This window comes from Bubalus bubalis, chromosome 12, assembly GCF_019923935.1.
Source record: "Bubalus bubalis isolate 160015118507 breed Murrah chromosome 12, NDDB_SH_1, whole genome shotgun sequence".
Lineage (NCBI taxonomy): Eukaryota > Metazoa > Chordata > Mammalia > Artiodactyla > Bovidae > Bubalus > Bubalus bubalis.
This window is the reverse complement of record NC_059168.1, coordinates 97,703,024-97,721,877: the sequence shown is the minus strand read 5'-3', so window position 1 is coordinate 97,721,877 and position 18,854 is coordinate 97,703,024. Positions and strand designations below refer to the sequence as shown.

Below are 18,854 nucleotides of genomic sequence, written 5' to 3'. Positions count from 1 at the left end.
AGCCCGAGGAATGCGCGCCTGGCCTTTGAGTCGGAGCTCTCCTCGCTACCTCCCTTTTCCTTGCACTGTTGTGCAAGACGGGCGGGTACACCTTCTGGGGCAGGTCGGATCAAGGCCAAGGAACTTCCTGAGAACTGGTAGTCGCGGGCGGGGCTGGGGGCAGGGGAGCAGGGGCGGGAGGAGTGCTCTTGGGCGTCGCCTACCGGTCCCCCACGTCCTTCTGGTGTGGCTCTCTTCCCAAGGGGGTCGGGGAAGGTGGGGGGCGTTGACACCCAGGCTGGAACCCCGCAGGCACCCCCGTTCTTTCAGACGTCCCCCCACCAGCGCCATCTCTTTCTTCGTTTCGGTCACGGTCCGGTGCGCCCCGCTCCTCGTCTCCCCCATCGGCCTCGCTTTCTCCGACCTCCTCTTTGTTTCTGTCTTGCAGGCGGTCCTTGCATCCCCGGGCCCCTGCCCCGCCCGCTCGCCAGCCACCAAGGAGGGGGCGGGGCTCGAGTCTGGGGGCGTGGCCTGGCGGGGCGGGGCTGGGCTGGGCGGGGCCGCGGGCTGGGGCGCAAGGCGGAGGCGGCCAGCTAGTGGACCGACGCTACTGGAGCCGGAGCGCTAGCCGGGTAGAGGCCGCAGCCAGGGGCGGCGGGAGCAGGGCGGGCCGGCTCCATGGCGCCAGCGGCGCCTGTTTGAGCAGCGCAGGCAGCGGCAGGCGGCGGCCGGATTGGGCCGCGCGGCTCCTCCTCATCATGGGGGACGTGCTGTCCACGCACCTGGACGACGCCCGGCGTCAGCACATCGCAGGTGAGTCCGGCGCCGCGCAGCTTGCTTCGGGGGTCCGGCGGGGAGCCCCGGCCACGCCCCCATCCCGGCCTGCCTGCTGGGGTCTGCGGAGAGTCAGGCCCCGGGCAGGGCGGGAGTGGCCCAGGGCCAAGACCTGTTGTCCAAGCTTGTTTCTCCTACGTCTGGGTGCCCCTTCCTGGCTCCTTCTGAGCTCGCCCTTCCCCCTCCCGAGGGGACTCGAACTTCCACCCACCCCTGGGAGCCGCCGGGTCTCTGGATTCCCGGACACAGTCCCGCAGTCTGAGCTGTGGAAGAGGGCTGCAGCCTCCCCGCTTCACCTTGGGTATCTCTGCCCGGAAGCGGTCCGGGCCCACTCGGCCAGCTTGTCCTGACCTTCCCTGACTGTCCCAGGCCCCGGCTTGCTCTGGCTCCAGACCCAGTACACGTGGCCGAGGCTTCCAAGGGATTGGCCCATCAGGGTCTGAGCCTGAGCCTGGGGAGTGGGCCTAGGAGAGATGGGGTGCACAGGAGGGGTGGGTCAGATACCCCTGTCCCTGGCCTCCGGCACAGCTGGGTGCTTCCGCGGGCAGCTTGTTTAGGGGGCTGGTTAAGGCCAGAGCCCAGTCTCCTCAGCCCCCTCCTTCAACCGCGTCTGCTCCCAGCCCTGCACAGTGGCCGCTTCTCTGAGGGGCAGCTGCCCTCTTCCTCCCTGGGAAAGCACAGAGAGTGCTGTAGGGTGCTGCGCTCCTCCTTCCCTAAACCCCAGGAATGGAGAGACAGGGTAAGATCCTCAAGCTGCCTGGGAAACTCAGTTCTGGGGGAGGCTGCCAGGGGGGAATCCCAGCGTCTGTTTCCCATCTGGGATCTCTTGGACAAGTCTCTTAATGCCCTTAGTTTCCCCCTCTTCGAAATGGGGTGAATACTTTCTTGCTTATTAATCGATTTAAGTGAGCTAATTCACATGGCTTACTTAACACAGCTCTGGCATAGGGGAGACCCCAGTGTGTGGGATGCTGGTCCACGTACGATGGTGGGGGGCAGTCTATGAGAAGGGAGCCTGTTGCTCTTGGCTGAACTTGCCTTTCTCTGTCCGGAAGACCTAGCACACTGTGTCTGCCTACACTTATGATGTGTCCTGCCACCCTGTAGAGTTTCAGCAGCTGTGTTCTGCCCACTCAGACCTCTGGAGAACAGGAACCAGGGGTCTCCCAATGCTGTGTCCCCGCCCTTGGCTGGACACAAAGATTTGTCCTGTGACTGGGGTCCTGGGCCCACGGCCGGAGATCCCCTTTTGTGCCAGGCCTGGGGCTGGCCCAACGGTGAGGGTGATGTAGAAGTGAGTCAGACCCTCTCTAGCATCAGACCAGCAGGGGGTTAAGTCCTGGAACACTTGTTTGTAGGACAGGCCTGGACTCTGGGAGGAGGAAGGCTGGGGCGGAGTCTTCCTGTCCCCTCCCTGTTGGTGGCAGCCTCCTGGGGCTCTGTAACAGTCCATCCATTCACGACCTCCTCTTGGGGCCCTCTCACCCCCGCCTGGGTGGGGTGTGCTGCGCCTTCTTTGGGGGGGCGTTTCCCTCCCTCCCCCCACACCCAGCTCTGGCTCTACCCCCTTCCTGCCTCCTGGGCTGAGAACTGCCACCTTGAAGGGGAGGAGACGGAGGCCACAAAAGGTGAAGTGTCCTCTCCTGGGCAGGCTTGGGTTTGCTTTGTGGATACCAGGCTGGGTGGAAGAAGGCTGGGCCCACTCAGAGCCTGCTGGCCTCTTTCTTCTCAAAACTTCAGTGCTGTTAATAGCCCTCTTCAGATGCCTCAAATTCCTGGTCCAGGCTCACCTGAGGGGGCTCCTGCAGTACCAGGTGGGAGGGGAGGCAGCCAGCAAGCCTCCAGCCCCCCTCCCACGGGAGGGGGCTGCCTGGGAAATCTCTGGGGAGATTGTCGCATCCTCCTTGCCCCTCCCACGGAGCAGCCAGGGCAGCGGGGCATTTTCCTGCAGGACAATTAAAATTCCAGAGCCCTCCCCCTCCGGCCCAGGGCTGCCCTGTAAAGAAGTCAGCTGTGCTCTGATTTCCGAGGCTCCATTCCTGTTCAGGTTCTGTGGCTTGGCTGGTGGCTCCCGGGGCTCCTTGCGCACCCCGAGCAGGTGAGTTCCAGCCTGCAAGTCCTGGCAGGGGTCAGGCGCGCTCCTGCCCATGGTGCCGGTTTTTTTTTTTTTTGCTGTCATGGCACCTTTCATCCTGGAATCTCAAAGCTCCTGGCAAGCAGGGGCTTGTTCTCACACCGGCGGCCCCATGTGGCTGGTGGCAGGATGAGCTTCTCCTTCGTTCGTAGGGGAGTTTGCACGGAGGAAGAACCCTGGCCAGGGAGCCAGGAGGCCTGTGTAACCTCAGGCAGCCACTTGCTCTTACTCTCTCGGGGTCTCAGTTTCCTGCTGTGACCGAACCAGTGTGCTCCCTGAGGGCCAAAGTCGCTTCCGGGTGTGAGGGCCTTGTTGTTCAGTTGCTAAGTCGCGTTTGACTCTTGCTATCCCATGGACTGCAGGCTTCCCTGTCCTTCACTGTCTCCTGGAGTTTGCTCAAACCCATGTCCATTGAGTTGGTGATGCCATCCAACCATCTCATCCTCTGCTGCCCCCTTCTCCTCCGAACCACCTGCAATGTTTCCCACACACCTCAGACTTGAGGCAGCTCAGGGTCTCCTAAATCTCAATTTTCTTATCTGTAAAATGGGAATAATGACATCATGCAGGTCTGAAACTTAGCCCAGTGCTTGGGACACAGTAAGTGCTTAGCAAACATCTGCCTTTGTTATTGAGATGGTTCTTTATTCTCTGTTTCTGAAAGGGGTCCAGTGTTTGAGTTTAAAGGGAGCAGTTATAGCTGTGGTTAAGGGCTTGTCCAGGGTCCGGGGTCAAGGTTGATGCTGGTTTCCTGGATGTAAGAGTCCACCTGGCTTTTGGGAACCTGGATTGCCTTCTGCATTGGCATATGTGTGAGATGGACATGGGTTCTCTGGAGGGGGTCCGGACGGCAGTGAGTGATGGACCCATATGACAAGGAAGGAACTAGGACGTGAAGAGATGGGGGGTTAGGCCAGCTCATAGCTTCTACCTGGTGCAGAGGCCAGGATAAGTGTGGGCTTGCTGGTGGCTCCTGTCAGCGCTGTAAGAGGGGTTCTTTGCATATGGTCTGAGCCACATAAACCAAGATGGGACAGGTGAGGAAGTGAGCTCACTGTTGCTCAAGGTATACAAGTAGAGGGTTAGGTGCTGCATTCATGGCAGGAAACCTGGCCCTGCCTGGCATGGAATAGTGGGGGATGGGAGGGGGGCTTCTGCCTCAGGGATGGCCTTAAAGGACTCGACTGTTGCTCTGGAAATTCTGTTGACCAGGATGAAATTGTGGTGGTCAAGGAACTACCTCCCCGCCACTGCCTACATCCACACAGTGCCCTGAGGTTTATCACCTGAGAGGGCTCCTGCCGAAGTTTGCCAGTGCCTGCCCGCTTCCCTTCTGCCGGCCTCACCTTTCCCGTTGCTAATTCTTTTATTAAATAGCAGCTTTATTGAAACGCAATTCACCTGCCAGCCAGTTTGCCCACTGAAAGTGGACCAATCAATGGTTTTCTGTATATTCAGAGTCAAGCAACCATCCCCACGATCAATTCAGAACCTTAGGTCACCCATGAAAGAAACTTTCTACCTGTGAGTCGCCACCCCACCCTCCTTGCTTCTCCTCCAATCCTTCCCAATTCTAGGCAACCACTGTTCGTGTTGCGTGATTGCAAAAGTAAGGCACACACAGACAATTTGGGAGTGGAGAAGTGAAAAAAAATGAGAGCTGCTCCACGTTCAATCCCTCTCCCCAGAAGAAACCCCTCCAGATTGGTGTGTCCAGGTCTCCAAACGCCCATGGTTATGTACATACACATTTAGCTCTGTTTACAAAAAGAGGTCCCAGGGTATATTTCTGTGGTTTGACTTTTCTCCCCACCTCAGTATATTGTGAGCATCTTTCCATGTCAGAACACGAGCCTGCCTCCTCCTTCTGATGGTGGGTTTCCTTTTGTGCACGGCGCGGTTTGCTTACCCAGACCCCTGTCAACCAATGTGGGGTTGTTTCCAGTGTTTTGCTAGTAACCATGGTGCTGCCCGAACTGCCTTGCATGCATCCTGAGCCAGGTTCCCCTATCAGAGCGGTCTCAAAACGAAAGCACCTGGGTCATGTTTTGATGGATTAATGCAGAGCCTCTGAAAAGGCGCTCTCCTGACAGCACGTGGTACTTCAGTCCCAAGGATTATCACCCTTTTGGACCATCAGATATGAGAAAAGGGGTATCTTTTTAATTTATTGAACAAAGTAATGAATATCTTTTGTTTGTTTGTTTTCTGAACTGATTTTAAAAGCCTGCCTTTCCTCCTTGGGCCGTGGTTGTGCCTCCCAGGAGTTTAGTGGTGGGGGCTGCGCCTGTCCAGGTGTGTGGCATCCTGATGCTGCCCCGGCTTTACAGGGAGACCACCAGGCTGGCCGGAAGCAGTGTGCCACCTCCCACCCCCCAACCCCTCCCTCTGCCTCAGCTGCTGCCCTTAGCTTAGGTCTGGGTCAGCCCCTGGAGGTGAGGCGTCTGGGGAGATTCTGCCCTGCTCTTGTGTCGTCTTACATAATGTGCTTTTGTTGGCGTTGACCCTGCCCTCCCCCCTCTCCCCAGCCTCCACTCTGTTCCTTTCCCACCGCTGGGGCCCAAGCTCCCGCCTCGCCTGCTCAGAGCTGCCTCCCACCTCACCCCTCCATCCTTCCCACACATGCTGCCAAAGAGCCTTTCTGGACCCAAACTGGGCTGTGGGCCTCCCTCCCCGCCACCTGAGGAATGAGGTTTAGAGACAAAACTAGAAGGATCAGTCACCACCATCCTGCAAGAATTCATTCTTTAGTGGTATTTCCCTTCTGTGCTTATTGTTACACACTCTCGAGACCGTGACTCAATTCGTGCCTTGCTCCTTGCGCTAAACGATGTATAATAAACATCTCTCCCCAGTCATCAGAACCTCCCTGGAAGCATTCTCCAAAACTCCATCTTGTTCTGCCCAAGGCCATCTGTGCAGACGTTTTTCTTAGCCTTTTCCCCTAAGGCAGGACATCGCCAGGCTCCCCTGTGACCAAATAGGTGGTTTTCAGGGGCAAACTGAGTCACTGTTTGTCTCCTTTCCTGCTCCAGTCAGCTTCCCTGCTGAAGAGAGACTCATCCACTTGCCCTCCCCTCCCCCAGTCCACAGCCTGCTCCCACCAGCCTGGGCATTTCAAGGGAGGTCCATTCCTGGGAGCCCCCCTGATGCCTCTAAGCATCTTTTCTTGGGAGTGGGCTCAAAGGGGCTGCCGGTGAACTGGGGTGGGGGGACACGGACTGATGTCCATGGCATCTGGGTGTGACTGGCCGTATATGTCCTGCTGCTTCTCTTGAGGGCAGTCCACTGATTTGTCTCCTGCCAGAGGATGAGAAGATAGAGGAAGGAGGGGCCGCTCCTAACCTGTCCGCTTAGTCCTTGTTTAACTGAGCACTTATTCTGTGCCAAGCCTTCCTTTGTCTCTTTGAATCTACACCCTCCACCTCCCTTCCCAGCATCTTACTGGCCGTGGTTGGGAGCACAGGGACAGAGAAAGTCAGTGGCCAGCGAGACAGCATGGAAAAGGGCCCAGAGAGAGGCAGGCGCTGGGGAGAAGGGGGCTGGAAAGGGAGGAGCTGAGTGGGAAGAGCGGCATGTGTCAGAGGCCCCCCTCCGGTCATTACTCAGCCCCGACTCAAGTCTGTCTTTGGCCAGTCCTGCCCTCCAGCCGGCGCCCCCTCCTCCTCCGCAGACCAAGCTCATGACTCACTCCAGCCCGGGTCTCCTCCTCGCAGCATCCTTCTGCGGTCGCAGAAATTCCTCAGCTGCTTTTCCTTCCCCTGCCCCGCCCCCACCCACTTCCCTGCCTGCGGAAGAAGGGTTTTCTGAAGACGGTGCCTGGCAGCGTTGGAAGCAAAGATGGAGGTTTCACACCCTCGAGGGTGGAGCAGAGCCATGCCCCCGCTTCCCGGTCGGATCCTGGGGCCTGAGTCACGGAAACCCTGCAATCTTTCTGATCACACCGATTTTTCAAACTGGAAGAACAGGAAGTGCCCATCTCTCCAGGGCCCCTGGTTCCACCCCCACCCTGGGAACCATCTCAGTGTATAGTGTTGATGTGCTTGGGTGGAAGGACCTACCTGGTGACACAGCGGATGGTAAGACAGAAAGAAGCAGGGAGTCCTGGGCAAGGCTGCGCAGGCAGACGGCTTGGGTTCGAGCCTGAGCTTTGGCACCCGATGGCAGGTTGGCTACCCTCTCTGAGCCTCCCTGTCTCCCTTCTGTAAAAGAGCAACGTTGAGGGTGCGGGTTTCTCAGGGTGTAGAATCAAGAGTGACAGCCCCTGCCCGGCGCAGCCCGGGGCTGGTGAGCCATGAGAACACAGCACGTGGTAGCTCTGATGACTGACACTTCCCGGACAGACATGGGCCGGGTCTGTCCTGCAGCCTCCGGCCCCCAGGCCCCTGCCATATGCTTCAGGAAGTTGGCACGCCCCAGGTTCAGGAGCCCCCAGACTCTGGCCCTGGACAGCTGCAGCGGTCAGTAGGCACCTGGGGGTGGAGGACTGAGACAGGCTCTGAGTCTGCTGACACAGCAGAGTCAGTCAACAGCGTTGCCTGCGCTGTGCCCGATCTTGGGCAGGGCCCAGAGAATAAACAGGCAAAAGACAGATGGGAACATGCCCCCTTGCCTGGCCGTGTGTCCAGATTTATTTGCTTGGTCTGGGTTTCTGTTCACTGATTGCTCGTACGACTCTGACCAATGGCTCTGCCTCGCTCTGTGCCTTTTCTATCCATCTGTGACCCCAAGACCAGGATCTACTTATGGGCATTCTCTGCCTCTGAAAATCCTTTCCGTGTGGTCGTGAGATGCCTCCTAAAGGCAGGGCTGGGTGGGTTTGGATGTTAGAAGTTGAAGGGGAGGGTCCCCATCTGTGTATCTGTGAGACCCCACAGGTTCTGCAGTGGGCTCTGGCCCCAGACACTCTTGGTCATTCTTTTATTCATTCACTCGATAGTTATTGATCTCCTACTGTGTGCCAGGCACTGTGCTGGATACCAGGGGCATACTGTGTCCCAAGCTCTTCCACGGCCCCTGCCCATGTGGCACTGCCTGGCTGGCTGCCCGCCCCTCTGCAGGGTGAGGGGTATCCTCAGGGGGGCAGACCTTCAGTGGGAAAGTGTGAGGGGTGACTGGTCCAGGGGGTGAGGAGGGATGGGGTGAAGAGGAGGGAGCCACAGGGGCTGGCCTTAAAGAAGAGGGCACCCTGTCCTGAGTGTCCTGGGGAGGCCTAGGAGGGTGGGTGAGAGGAGGAGGAGAGCCCAGTGGTGAGAGGGGTCCAAAGCAGTATGGATGGGGTAGAGTCAGGGTACATATGTGTGTGTGTGTGTGTGTGTGTGTGTGTATTTGACTCTGTGTGTATGTGTATGTGGGGTGATGGGGCAACAAGCCTTGGTGATGGTGATGTGTGAAGTTGGGAAGACCTGGTGCCAGTTCTTGGTCCTGTGGGATTGATGGACCCCATCAATTTGTTTTGGGCTTCCCCAGTGGCTCAGCAGTAAAGAATCTGTCTACAGTGCAGAAGACGCAGTAGATGGGTTTGATCCCTTGGTGGGAAAGATCCCCTGGAGGAGGGCATGGCAACCCACTCCAGTATTCTTGCCTGGAGAATCCCATGGACAGAGGAGCCTGGCGGGCTCTAGTCCATAGCATCATAAAGAGTCGGACATGACTGAAGCGACTAGCACATAGGTTTTATTGAGGTAATCAGTGGTCCTGTAACCCTGCTTATCATTCCCCTGATGATGGGAGACTCACTCCCTTTGTCAGCAACTCTGTGTATGAGACCTTTTCTTCCAGGGGCAGAGTGGGAAGAGGTCTGGGCCTGGATTCTGAGGACCTGACTTTGAGATCTTGTCTCAGTGGCCCTGTCATTTGGCAGATGGTGTCCCTTCTCCGGACCTCAGGTTCCTTATCTGTCGAGTGGGTCTGCGGTAGCCTAGACGTGCTAGATTGTTGCGAGGCATCAATGGGATGATGTCCCATTGTCACCAGTCCTTCCTGTTGTGTATCGTCTGTGACAGGATGTTGGTTGAGGGAGTCCCTCCTCTCAGGAATCAAAAGTGCAGGGCGTGGGCCAGGGTGCTGGGGCCAGGGTCCACATGCAGGGCCAGGAACTCCAGTGGGTAACTGGGCACGCAGGAGGAGCAGAGGAAGAGTGAATTGTGGTTTGGGGACTTCCTTGGAGTTCCAGTGACTAAGACTCCGTACTAGCAATACAGGGGGGTCCAGATTCGATCCCAGGTCAGGGAACTAGACCCCACGTGCCACAGCTAAAGAGGCCACATGCCTCTGCAATGAGGATTGACGCTCCCATGTCCTGTAACTAAGACCCGGTGCATGGATATACATAAATATATATTTTTTTTAAAGATTAAAAAAAAAAGAATGAATTGTGGTTCAGAAAGTGTGAACCCCACTTCCACACCCACACATCTGTGGCCACGCCGGCCACAGCTGCTGTCCCTCCTTCCCATGCCCCACGCCGAATGGAGCTGTTTTGTGTCCAGCCAAATTTGTTAAGCCAGAATCTTCTAGAACAGGAGTCCCTTGGGCCAGAAGCTACTCACCCTCTTGTGCTTAACCCGCCTCTAATCCTTCCCACGTGCCAGGAGCCATTTACAGGTGCAGGCTGGGAGGCGAGAGCCTGAGGGCTGGTGCCAGGTGACCTTTGGCAAGTCCTGTCTGGCCCCCCTTTGCCAATCTGTGCAGCCGGGCACGAGCACAGTCTCTAGTGGCTTCCTGGCTCTGACCTCGTGGGAGCCTGTGGGCCTTGGGCTGTGTTGAAGGCAGGTGCCTAGCAATTATTTAGTGCATAATGCCATCTTGCTGTGGAGCGACGTGCCGCCTTTGAGAACTGTCCTGTGCCAGTAGAAGGGATGAAGCAGGGACACGAGCCCTGATCTCATGGGCCTCATGCCATCCAAGAAGCTTCCATCAAGCTGAAGGCAGTGTGGTTTGTGTTACAAAGACACTGGGTCTTTATGTTTCCAAAGTGCATGTTGGTTTTAAACTTTGGTCAGCCCAACTCAAGAGGCAACGTGTCCGGCCTTGACAAGGAGGCAACTGGCTTCTGCCCCAGAAAGCCCCGTGGCCTTGGGCAGGTTTCCCATCATAAAATGGGAAGGTGATCCCTGCGACGATTCTGGAAGGCAGTTGTTCCTGGCATGTGGAACCCGCTGGGTACATGGCAGCCCCCTTTTGGCTGAGTCCTGGGGGAGGAGTGGTGTCCTTAGCCTGCCTGGGAATTCAGGAGTGATGGGACCTCTAGAGGGGAGTGCACTGACAGCCGCACTTCTGTTTCCATTTTAGCTTTTGCTTTTTTGTTTGTGTTTTTGGAAGTGTTCCCTGGAGGTGCGGGTGGAAAGGGGAGAAAAGAGAAACTGGACTGAAGCTTTGGGGAGTCCGGGCTCTGCTGGGCTGCAGAGCCGAGGTTAGCGTGGAAGAGGTGCTTGCGGTTTGCTTGTGGTCTGGGCTGCTGGGCCACAGCGCCCCACTTGCCCGTGTTTGGAGCTTGCCGACGGGCGCCGCTCTCCTTTCTCTGGCCCAGTCCCTCCTCCCTCGAACCAGGAAGGCTCCTTTGCGGTCATCCGACCAGTTCCCTCCTCCGTTTTCGTAACTGAGTAAACTGAGGCTCGGAAGGAGGAGAGAGACATTCCCAGGGTCTCAGAGGACAGGAACCCGCAGCCCATTCCATTCCTGTACGCCCCAGACAGCAAAGACGAGTCAGGAAGGAGCTATGGGCCTGGGTGGGGCCGCGAAGGTTATAATTTTGAACACAGAGTAAACAAACAAGCCCTCCGTGAGAGAAGCGGCCCTGTGCTGGCCTCCCAGATAGGCCTGTCCACACGCAGACAGCGAGGTGTTGTGGAGGATTAAAAAAAGCCAAGCTCCCTTCCCCTCCACCCCCGCTGCCATATTTTAAGCTGCCAGGAAGAGGAAGGGGGAGAGGCCGGACCCCCTGGGACAACCACTGCTCCAGCCGAGGGCACGCTCTGCAGTGTTGGCTCTCTGTGCGGCTTTCAGCAGGACACTCTCCCTCTCTGGGCCTCAGTTACCCCCTCTCTAAAATGGGGGTGACCCCTCTCTCAAGGAGAGGGAGGGCCGCAGGGTGATTTGTGCCGAGTGACTGAACACAGTGAGCCCTTTCTCTCTCCCTGGCCTGAGTCTTTGTGGCCGGAGGCGAGGCCCCTCTTGGGGCGGCAGGGTGACTTTCTCAGGCTGGCCTGCTCCTCCTGGGAGACAAACCTCCACTCTGGGTCAGGCTGTCGCTGGCTGCCCAGCTCAGCTTTCCTGTTTTCCTGTTGAGATGGTGGCAGAATTTGGGAGGAACTGCTTCTGGGGGCCTCCCCCCGCAGGCAGAGGGGCTGGGCTACGGTCGGGCCTGGACACCCTGCCTCCCCGAGTGGGGGCCCAGGAGACTTCCTATATGGGGAGGGGGCAGAGCCCCTCCGCTCCCCTCCCCTCTTCCTGAGTACCCCCACTGTGGCTTCTGAGAGTCCAGCGCTGTGGGCGGGAGTTTGGCGGGCGTGGCCTCGGCCTTGGGCCTCAGCTTACCCCGTGGTTCAGTGAAGGAGATGGATAAGAGTCTCTGGAGGGCCCACTGGGCCAAGTTCTAGACCTGGAGAGGCCCTGGAGGACCCACAGACTAAGCGCACAGCCAGGAGCACTGTTCCCTGGGGCTACTCTCAATGGCTGCATTGGGGCCTCCTCTGGGCGCGTCCCCAGGGTTCTTGCCGGTGACATGAGCACCACGAGGTGGACAGTGTGGCCTCACAGGACAGAGCTGGCTCTACCAGCTGCTAGAACAGTTACTGTAGCTCTTGATGCCTTGGTTTCCCCAGCTGTAAAATGGGAATGATAATACCACTTCACTCATTAGCTATGATTTAATAATATAAAGGATAATTTGCATTATGTGCATTGATCAGTTATGTTTATGCATATTTAACACAGTGCTGGGCATAGTGAATGCTCAATAATCAATAGCTATTATTGACATTTGTTAGTTTAAATTAATTGCTTAGCAGTGAGTGAATGAGGAAATGTCCTGCAAGGTCTCCATCTCAAAGCACGAGATGTTATTTGGACCTGAAGTTATTTGGAAGGAGGATCTGGTGGGTGCCAAGAGTGGGGTAAGAGGGTGGGGCAGATGTGGGCAGGGTCAGGGCCCTGGCTGGTTCTGACTTCCCCTTGGCCTGTCTGGAAGGAGGGTTTGCCTTCTACCTCGTGTCTGAGACCGCAGGCCTGGAGCGCGTGCAGCCGTACACACAGCTTCCTTCCTCCCGTTGTGTATTCCTCTCCATCTGACTCACTGGCTTTGAGTCTTTTGTTCTTGTCCATGAGCCCCAGGGGTGAGGCCTGGAGAGGCAGGGCCCAGGCACTCACTCTAGGATGGGCTGACCCTCCCCCAGCTCCTGACCGCTCTGTGCTCTGGGCCTCCAGGACTGAGCCCTGGTGTGACAGGTGGGGGACGCAACCCCTGGGTCCTGGTGCCCCTGACTCACTGTGTGGCCGACACTGGAGCACAGCTTTACCCCTTGAGGATCCACTGTATGCTTGGTACCCAAACCAAGCATGTCTGGGCCCTGCCCACCTAGAGCTCAAGGCTCCGCTGGAGAGATGCAGCATATAAGTGCTTACCAGCCAGTCATTAATTAAATAATTATCAGAGGGTGCATCGTGATGAGATGACCGCGCTCTTAGAGAACTCGCCTGCGTGGGCCCTGGAGGTGCTTGTCTGAGGGCTCTCTTGGCAATAACTGTCGCTGGCTGCCCAGCTCAGCTTTCCTGTTTTCCTGTTGAGATGGTGGCAGAATTTGGGAGGAACTGCTTCTGGGAGCCTGCCCTGTGGGCAGAGGGGCAGAGGCCCAGGGACTCACCCAGGGTCCCTCAAGCGACTCAAGTCCCTTCCCCTTTTGGTGTCTCAGTTCCTGGTCAGAAAAATGGACCCTTCCAGGACGGGTACTGTGGCAGGCTGGGGTCCTGCCACTGACCCCACCCAGGGCTTGGGTGGTCATCTGGGTTTTAGAACAATGACCATCGGCATTGGGTGCTTCTGTAGGCTGGGTGGGGAGGGGCTGCCCAGGGCGGGTGGTCCTCACCATCCCCCACCACCAGTGGGAGTGATGGCAGAAAGGTGGCAGAAGCCCCTGGTGAATCCGCCTGGCCAGTCCACACCCCGAATTTACCTGAATGCAACCAGATGGTTACATTACAGCTGGGTTACAACAGAAAAAAAAAAAAAAAAAAAAAAAAAAGGAGGGAAACAATCTCTGAAAGAAAGTGAAAGTGTTCATCACTCCGTCATGTCCTACTCTTTGCAACCCCATGGACTGTAGAGCCCACCGGGCTCCTCTGTCCGTTGGGAGTCTCCAGGCAAGAATATTGGAGTGGGTTGCCATTCCCTTCTGCAGGGGATTTTCCCAACATAGGGATCAAACCAGGTCTTCTGCATTGCAGGCGGATTCTTTACTGTCTGAGCCACCAAGGAAGCTCAAAACAATGTCTATCAGTAGGTAATGTTCAATGGTGTAACATGTGGCCATTGAAAGTAAAGATGAGCCGGGTGTCTGCAAGTGCATACTAGGTCTGTGCAGGTGTAGGAAAAAAAAACGAAAGGAAATTCATCAGTGTGTTAATAGAGGTTTGGGGGTGGTGGTGGTGGTAGGATAATGGATTATTTAATTTTTTTCTTCCTTCTCTCTTGTTGTCTTTTGCATGGTTAATATACCAAATAAAAAAGAATAGCCTGTATTTTGGGGGAAAATTTGGCTGTCTTTTGGGGGAAAATTTTAGTCTTTTAACTCCAGAATCAGAGCCATCTTGGCCTAATGAGAGCCTCCATGGGGTGGTTGCAAAGCACAAGGTGGGCCTGGAGAAAGGGAGAGGGTAGAGAAGGTTCTGGAAGTTCTGGGGGTGGGGGGCAGAGAAGATTCTGGAAGTGCTAGGGGTGGGGAGTTGTTAAGCTGGGTCTCGAAGGTCAGGCTGGACTTTGGCCACCAGAGTTGGGGTACAGACAGGTGCCCATCTGTGGAGGGGAACAGGTGGACTGTAGCTAGAGAGAGGGGGCAGGAGCCCTCCTGGTGCATCCTTGAGAGCCTGGCAGGGGAATCGGGGGAAAGGAGCCCTTTCTCATCAACACTTCTTAGCTGGACTTTAACAAGAGGGTTTTATTTCTGCTACTCTGGGGAAGAACAGTGAAAGAATGTTAAAGTGAAGTTGCTCAGTCGTGTCCGACTCTTTGCGACTCCATGGACTGTAGCCTACCAGGCTCCTCCGTCCATGGAATTTTCCAGGCAAGAGTACTGGAGTTGGTTGCATTTCAGTAGCAAGTGTTAACTCTCTGTCTACCCTGGAGATACCTGTGGCCGGGGATGGATGAGTTGGGGTGGGGGAGGGGTTCAAGCTAGTGGTGGTGGATTAATTCCCCAGCAGAGTCTTTCTGCACCAGGCTATCCGCCTGCAGCATGTAGAAAGGCTCCAGAACATTCCATTATGGACCCAATAGCCTGCCTTTTAACTTGCTCAGCCAAACCCCTATTGCTGAACACGGGTTGTTTCTGTTTTCCACTGTTGTAAACAGTGCTCTGTTGGACAGCCTTAATCATTTCCATGGGATTAATCCATCGATCCCACCATTGTTCTCAGTGCCAGGTCGTGTGCGGGTCTTGGGGTGCTCGAGCTGGGGAGGCAGCTTCTCATCCTCACGGAGACCCTTTTCTGGGAGGAAGGACTCAGTATGGAACCCTAGCCAAGATTAGGGGTGGGGTAAAGGCCTCTCTGGGACCCCAGGGAGAAGTGACCCAGACTTGGAGGATCAGGGAAGGCTTGTTAGGAGAGGGGATGTCTAGGTGAGACCCAGGGGATGAAGGCAGAAGAGTCATAGGCAGAGGGTCATCTCTTCAGAGACCCAGAACTGAAAGAGTGCAAGCATTTGAGGGAACCGGAATTTCCCAGAAACTGGTGATTATTGCCATGGTTCCTGCTGGCCATGGCAGCAGCACCTCCACGGGCACTGCATTTTGGTGGTCATTTTTCAAAGTGCTGGGGCATCTGTCCCTCTGTAGGGCTGGGGTGTTCTCATGAAGGACACAGGAGCAGGGTGATGTGCCTGCCCCAGGCGACAGTCCTGCAGACACCCCCCTTACCCCCTCCCCAGCCCCCTCACCGCCCAGGCTCAAGGGCGGATCCTGCTCAGCTCCAGTTTCCCAGGCCCTGTGCAGGTGCTGTATCATTTGACAGAATCTGCCAGAAGAGGAAACTGAGGATCCGAGCTTAGGTGACAGCTCGGTTTGCGTGCCGGGGTGGTGACCTGGTCTCTGCTGATGTGTGACCTTGGACCGGCCCGGCTGGCTCCAGATGCAGCCTCACCTTTGTAGGAAGCATCCCACTGGGATGGGAGAGCCGCTGGCAAACACTCCTCCCGGGGCTGGGAAGGGTCTGTCCCCAGGCCTGAGCTGACTTTTCTGGAAAACCCCAACCTCTCCCTGTGCCTGAAGATGCCCGGGAGACCGAGTCGAGTGCTCTGGTGTCATCTCACAGTCAGGGACAAGATTTCTCTGTGCACAGTTGCCCTGCTTGGTGCTGGGGATCAGTCATGAATGAGACAGACAGGGTCCCTGTCCTCATGGGAGTAACAGACACCAGTTAATTGTCAAGACTGAGTTGTGCTGTTGACTCAAGGGGTTCTGCCCTGAATGAGGGTTGTGGCTGTCAGGGACAGTCACAGTTGGAGGAATGCTTTGAGGGTCCAGGGAGATGGAATCCAGCTCCTTCACTGGACGGATGAGGAGCTGGAGAGCCAGGGTCACCCGGCGGCAGTCAGGTGCCCAGACTCAGACCCCAGCGATCTAAAGCCTGCATCCCTACCTGGAACTCATGCTTAGAATCTATCATTACTGCCCAGGGAGAGATGGGCACCCCTTCCCCACTCATCTTCAAGGGACCCCTGGACAAGCAGACACAGAACATGGGCCTGTTGGCCGAGAGCAGAGTTTCCACAGGCGGGGGGCACGTTGGCACCTGGAATGAGGCATATGAGGTGGGGTCCTCTGGTGCCTGAGGAGACCTGCAGCTGCTGACCCCAGGGTGGGGCAGGACCCGTGTCCTCTGCTGGCTATGGGAGTCTTGTTATTTGAATAAACTTTCCATTTTCCATCTGCATGAAACCTCTCCATGCTGAGGGTTGCTGGCATTCCAGCCCAGGATTGGGTTTCCTTCTGGCTCAGCAGCAAAACTCATGAGTGAATTTTCAGAGTTGATCATCTTCCTTCTCCCTCCTCTCTCTTTCCCTGGGCTTGTCTCCCTTTGCGGGCCCCCACCCCACTTCCCACTGGACCCAGGGAGACAGCACAGCAGGCAGCTCTGTGTGTGTGTATGTGTGTGTGTGTGTGTGTGTGTAAGCGAGGGATAGAGTGATGGATAGGAGGATGGATGGATGGATGGTAGATAGGTGGAGCAGGGGAGAGGTCTGGGTCCCGAGGCAGCTAGGGAAGCAGCTTGGCTTGGACTTAGAGAAAAGGGTGGTGTCAGAGGGCATCAGCTGATGAAATGTGTGGGATGTGTGTCTGTGTTTAGCCCTTTTTCCGTTAGGCTTTGGCCACAGTAACTGGCACTTACTAGTGATTGCTTGTTATTAGAATGGTAGCTGGCATTCATTGGGCTCTTCCAACGGTCAGGCAGAGTGCTAGAAACACATTCTGAGGTAGTCCTCACAAGAGCTCTGTGAGGTGCATGCTATTCTTACCCCCATTTTATGGATAAAGAAACAGGTTTGGGAAGTTCACCGGCAGTTGCAGAGCTAGGTCTGTTTTTACTGCTAACCTGTCTCCTGGGACAGGATCTTCTCCGCAACCTCCTTGCCAACTGGCCATCGGACTCCTGCTTGTATGCCTCCAGGGACAGGGAGCTCCCTACTCTAATAGGGTCACCTGTCCCACCCCTGGGCACCTGAGATAGAAAGGCCCTTGTGGATCCTGTCTGCCATGGTGGGTCACTCAGAACAGGCTCCATGGGCATGGCTGTGCCTGACTTCCCATAGCATCGCTTTTCCCTGGGAATTTTCCAACCCTTTTGTTGTGGGAGATGAGCTGAGTTCCCCCTCCTTGCCTGTAGCAGCCCTTACCTGGTACTCAGGCCTTGACAGTGTCATTCGTCACACACCGAACAAGCCTGAGCAAATTTGATGCTGACGCCACAGAGGTATTTTCATTAGCATTGAGCTGGACGCCTTAGTCAGTTCAGTAAGACACAAAAGGAAAAACAGAGAGAGCGGTATGAACACGAGACGTATTCATTCAAAGCACTTTCCCAGCTAGCCTCGCCCGTAGCCTTGTCCACCTGTGAGTCCACCTGCGGGAAGCAGAGGCTCAGAGATACAGGGAGCTCAAGAAACCGCGTGGTGAGGAGCAGACGCACTGTGGTCCCCCACGGTCTGGTGGCTTGCGGTTTGTCGGTGTTTGGTTTCTGAATCTTCATTGATGTTTCTCTGTGCACTTCCCCTTTCTCCTTGCCTTTGATTTCCCTCCTGCCCCCACCCCCTCCCCCCTGGACCCAGGGATCCAGCCCTGCAGGCACGTGTGTGTGTGTGTGTGTGTGTGTGAGAGAGAGAGAGAGAGAGAGAGAGAGAGAGAGAGGGAGAGAGAGGGAGGCGGGAGGGATAGAGTGATGGATAAGAAGATAGATGGAATTTCCCTTTCTGAGTGGTTAACCTCTGAAGGCCCAGGGCCCAGAACGAGCGGACCCCAAGTGTGTCACCTTCCCATCCTCTGAGCGGCCTGCTGAGGGACCAGGTAGCTGCTATTTTGGTTCTGTTTTTCTGGTCCCCATTTCATGGCGTGAAACAGATCGCAGAAAACGGCTGGTAGCACAGGTGGACACACTGTGGGACCCCTGAGCTTGTGAAAGACCCCACTGCGCGCCTGACCACCCCCCTGCTGGCCACCCGCGCTCCGGCGGGTGCAAGTCCTCCTGTGGGTCGTTCAGGCGTCATCATTGACTGCACCGGCCCCCGTATGCTGAGGCTCTGGGGCTTCCCTCATTTCCCTGATCCTTATGAAAACCCGACCAGGTGGGTACTATTCTTCCTCCCACTTTACAGCCCAGAAAACTGCAATTCAGAGAGAATTAAGCCCCATGTCCAAAGTCCTACAGCTAGTGAGCCAGTGAGGTTAGTATTGGAACCAAGATTGAATTCCAGAACCTTGACACTACACTCTTCTGTGAAAGTGCCCTTCTTGACCTAGGAGGGTACTCACAGATGTGTGTGGAAAAGATGAATGTTTCGCTGAATGTGTGTCTGAATCTGTGCTTTCCCTGTGTCTTCTGCTTGGCATGCTCTCCCTGCCCAGCCGTCCTCCTTTGCCTCACCAGCACCCCTTCATGTCTCGGGGGCCACCTCCTCCTGGAAGTCTTCCCTGATTCTGCAGGCTGGGTTAGCCATCCCTCCTCTGGGTTCTTCTGTTACCCCCAGCCGGGGACTTACCGTGTCCCATTGTAGGTTTTGTTGACAGTCTGTCTTCTTTGGACAACGGGGACTGGGTGTGTCTGAGTCACTCCTGAATGCTCAGTGCCCTGTGGTTGCTGAATGAATGAATGAATGAGGACATGAAACCTTTCTCAGCCAGCACGATGGAACCCCGAGACCCTCACCTGTCCTTGGCTCTGCCCCCCGCCACCCTTTAGGTTGACCCTGAGCTGGTCGACAGAGGATGTGGACTGCTGCTTGGTGGCTGCAGGGAGGGGCTGGGTGGCGATGCTAGATGCCAGGCTGGTCGTGGAGGAAGGGCTCAGGCAGTGAGCTTTGCCTGGGCACCTCAGGGTCTTAACTCCAGTCTGGGCGCTAAGGGACAGTGGACCTGTGGCGGGCAGCTGCCAGTGCGAGGGTGCTGTGGCAGAGGGCCCTGGGTGCCTGGTCCAGCCTCAG

At 56.3% G+C, this 18,854-nt stretch overlaps 1 protein-coding gene and 1 long non-coding RNA gene across 3 annotated transcripts in view; one reads left to right on the top strand and one right to left on the bottom strand.

Moving 5' to 3' along the window:
- Window positions 1–551: 551 nt before the first annotated feature.
- NIBAN2 (niban apoptosis regulator 2) overlaps window positions 552–18,854 on the top strand; it is a 52,679-nt gene continuing 34,376 nt past the window's right edge. Inside the window, exon 1 of one of the 2 annotated variants that reach the window (XM_006074503.4) lies at window positions 552–792. In XM_006074503.4, the coding sequence (XP_006074565.4) occupies window positions 738–792 (55 nt within the window). In that variant the 5' untranslated portion in view covers window positions 552–737. Of the gene's footprint in view, window positions 793–1,524; window positions 1,553–18,854 lie in introns of those variants that run through there. The other variant, XM_044926354.2, reaches the window with a different exon arrangement.
- LOC123328655 lies at window positions 11,651–18,514 on the bottom strand. The gene is made up of 3 exons (XR_006543628.2): window positions 18,414–18,514; window positions 17,055–17,159; window positions 11,651–11,772 (listed from the first exon to the last, which is right to left on the bottom strand). It is a non-coding gene; the product is annotated as an uncharacterized LOC123328655 (long non-coding RNA).